The 3,458-nt window shown below is 34.9% G+C and overlaps 1 protein-coding gene across 1 annotated transcript; it reads right to left on the bottom strand.

The window, feature by feature from the left end:
- Positions 1 to 290: 290 nt before the first annotated feature.
- LOC141611547 (GATA transcription factor 5-like) lies at positions 291 to 2,024 on the bottom strand. The gene is made up of 3 exons (XM_074430117.1): positions 1,861 to 2,024; positions 1,453 to 1,777; positions 291 to 1,301 (listed from the first exon to the last, which is right to left on the bottom strand). The coding sequence occupies exons 2-3, from the start codon at positions 1,762 to 1,764 to the stop codon at positions 606 to 608; spliced, it is 1,008 nt and encodes a 335-aa protein (XP_074286218.1). The 5' UTR covers positions 1,765 to 1,777; positions 1,861 to 2,024; the 3' UTR covers positions 291 to 605.
- Positions 2,025 to 3,458: the final 1,434 nt, after the last annotated feature.

Below are 3,458 nucleotides of genomic sequence, written 5' to 3'. Positions count from 1 at the left end.
TAATTCGAAAATTTGAACTAAAACGCACCATGATTTACGAGGCACCATGGTTTATGTCCCCTTTGTGGCCTAGTATTGGAGCCAGAATACACTATTAGGAGTGCGAAAAAGTTCAGACGAGCAAGTAATGCCATAAGGCACGCTTAGAAAATTTTCGAAAATCTAACCTAAAAGTTCCGCATTTTTCATTATTTAGAGGGCCGAGCGCCACTTTCAGCCCCTCCTAAATTCGCTACTGCTTAAAAAGACGTGGTTTAAGAAGTTTCCGAACATAACAAAAAAGAAACGGAGAACGAAAGAAACTCAATTTCACTATTAATTAAATGTAATCCTAAGACGCTACACTTAAACTAAACAGCTAGTTTAAGAGTTAAAGAGTACAATACGAAACTACAAGAAATATAATAAAACTCTAAATGGAAATATTAAATGTTACCGCTACTACTAATTGCTAGAAAATTTTAAACTGCCCCCTACAATCTGTTACACCTACCCTGCCTACCGACGCCCACCACCACCAAAATTGTACAATCAAACCGGGTCCACTTTAAGCCAACTCAAACCTAACCCGGTTCTTCATTTTTCATTCCCTAACTCTCTAGACTCTAGCTACTCGAAACCGGCTCAACCAAACCGGTAAATGGCTCCGTCGTTTCCTTCTTGCGCCTCATCTCTAACACCTTACGGTGGCTATTGGAATGAACCTCACTTGAAAAGGTTGGGCTACAAGCTGGCCTATACTCTGGAAAAAGCCGACCTGACTTAAACCGAACCCCACACGCGTTACATAACGTTTTTGGGCCGTTAGGCCCAGCCCGCCACTGTGGAGTTTTCGTCACTTGGCAGTGACTGCACCTCCTCTGGACCGGGGGATTTAAACCGGTTTCCCCATTTTCAAACAGCACCGGTCTTTTCTCTTTCTTCTGCTTTTTCAATGGCGGTTTCCCAAAGGGAAAGCACATACCCATCTCATAACCCGGTTGAGTAAACCAAAGAGTCGAAACAGGCGACGGTGGTGACGAGGACGACGAGGACTCGGCTTTCGGAGGAGAACCGGTGAACCAAGTCCGGTTCAGTACTGCTCGAGGCCTTTTACTCCTTGGCTTAACAGGAACCGCCGTTGGAAAAACCGACACCCTGACAACACCTTGTTTTACATACGGCTCAGCCCGGTTCATATACCCAAACCCGGTTCCGTTATTTTGTCCGACGGTGGTCGGCCTTGGACATGCAAGTGTCGGCTCAGGGACAGAATCGTCCATCAAATGTGACCATAATTCTAGCTCTTGCATATCATCATCCTACCAATTAAAAAAATCAAATAATTCATTAAAAAAAACAATTTTACACAAAAAGTAATTATTTTATAGACAAAACTATTTTTTTGGGCTAATTCTTAGGTAAATAATTTTAAGGGAAAAAAACGAAGAAAAATGACGAAATTGCCCTTACCGGAATAGCGAGGTGGGTGGAAAAATGGGCGGAATCGGCGAAAGGGTCATGAGAAGACGAAAGTGAGCTCGAAGAATTCGAGTCCTTTTCTTCGTCTTCTTCTTCTTCCTCCTCCATTAACGAAGCACCAATTTTGTCACAATTGAAATTATCTTCATTAGGGAGGTCAAAAAACTGGTCAATTGAAAAATCATCGCAAGGTAAACCAGCATCACCCCATAAATCTTCACAAATTCCTTGGTTATTCACGTTTTTGACATCTATTTCTGACGAAAAGCTTGATTTTAACGCTCTTGCTTCCATGCACTCCATCTATTTTGTTTTCCTGTATATAATTGAGAAAAAATTACACCACCATAATAAGGGAACAACTTAATATAAAATAAAATAAATGAAAGAAAATAATACCTTGAGAGAGAGTTGAATGATTGGAGAAAAAATGTTTTGGGGAAAAAAAAGAGTGAAAGGGGAAAGTGAGGAAATGAAGGAGAGAGAAAGGAGGAAAGAGAGGTGGGTAGGAGTTGAAGTTTGGGTTGGGTTAACTGGGTAAGGAAAAGGAACAGAGGGTACACAATTTATTAAATAATAAATTAAATATATAAATTAAATTAAATTAAATAAATAAATAAAGGGTATTTAATTTCTTTAGTTTAAAAAGAAGCACTAAAAGAAAGGCTAATTCAAGGGCGGGATAGGTGGGTGAGTTAATGGTTTTATCTTCAAATTTTTTTAAAAAGTGTGATAGACATTATACACCATGTATATCATGGTATAATGACTTTTTTTCCTTCTTTTGTACTTTATTTTGTATTTTTTTCCTTTTGTGTTTTGATTTTTCTTTCTATTTGTTTTTGGTTTTAGGGAAATCAATTTTCGGTTTTGTTTTGAATGTAACGTTGTGTGAGTTTCTGTGATTTTTAATTTGGTGAGATTGTTTTCTATTTAAAGTTTTGTGGATGATAACTCGTATTTAATGTTGTCATATATGTTAATTTATTAGACAATTCAAAAATTCTAGAAGTATCGGGTATGATCTTGTTTAAATAAATTTATGATAGAATGATAAGAAACAAAAATGTTACCTAATAAAGTTTGTTCTGTCGTATGTCGTGCATGAGGTAAAAATGTTCGAATAATATCGAAGTTTTTATATCATTAAGCATTAAAATCATAATCTCACTGTGCAGTAATTAGTATTTATGCATATCGAGTTAAGCTACATTCATTTCCTAATTTCATCTTTTAAAGATTCAAGCTTGTCAAAAATATACAACAAAGCGTCTCTATATAATTCTGCTTCAACATCAAAAAATTCTTAATTACTTCCTATTTAAAAAAAATCAGTAATTATGTTAACAAAATCATCTCAACCAATGTCAATTGTGTTTTAAGTGTGTATGCATTGCAAACCTCTCCATACCTATAAATATAATAAAAAGGCTAGACAAAGCACCAAACTTCACAATTCCCCTTTCTAATAGCATTTTAACAAGCCATGTCATCACCATTATTTAAAAAAGAAAAAAGAAAAAAGAAAAAGTTGAATAAATGTGAAGCATTAAATATAAAATTAGAGTAGAACATAAAACTATATACGAGTATATTTTATAATCTAATTAAACATCAAAGTAAATGGTAATTTAAAATTTTGGGGATTTAATGTTTAGATAAATTATACGACGAATAAAAAATTACATTGCGCCAATCAAATTTTTACACTGTTTGTATGTGTTATCTCCTCTTTCGATATCTATGGATGTATCCCATCAACTTCATTAAATTAGATACATAGAGAGAGAGCTTAAAAAGTAATGTTTTAGACATTTTATTTCATATAGCGTCTTCAACTATTATATAGCGTAGCAAAATTAATATATCATACTACAAGCGCATAATATAAAGCACTCTAAGTAAAATCTTTTAGAGTTATTACGTTATTAAACAATATATATAAAATGTTTTGCGATGTAGTGAGGATCTTCTGTCCCACTTTTGTGTCTCATTGT

This window comes from Silene latifolia, chromosome 11 (assembly GCF_048544455.1).
Source record: "Silene latifolia isolate original U9 population chromosome 11, ASM4854445v1, whole genome shotgun sequence".
Taxonomy (NCBI): Eukaryota; Viridiplantae; Streptophyta; class Magnoliopsida; order Caryophyllales; family Caryophyllaceae; genus Silene; species Silene latifolia.
Note: the sequence above shows the minus strand (reverse complement) of the source record. Positions and strands in the feature narration are given on the sequence as shown.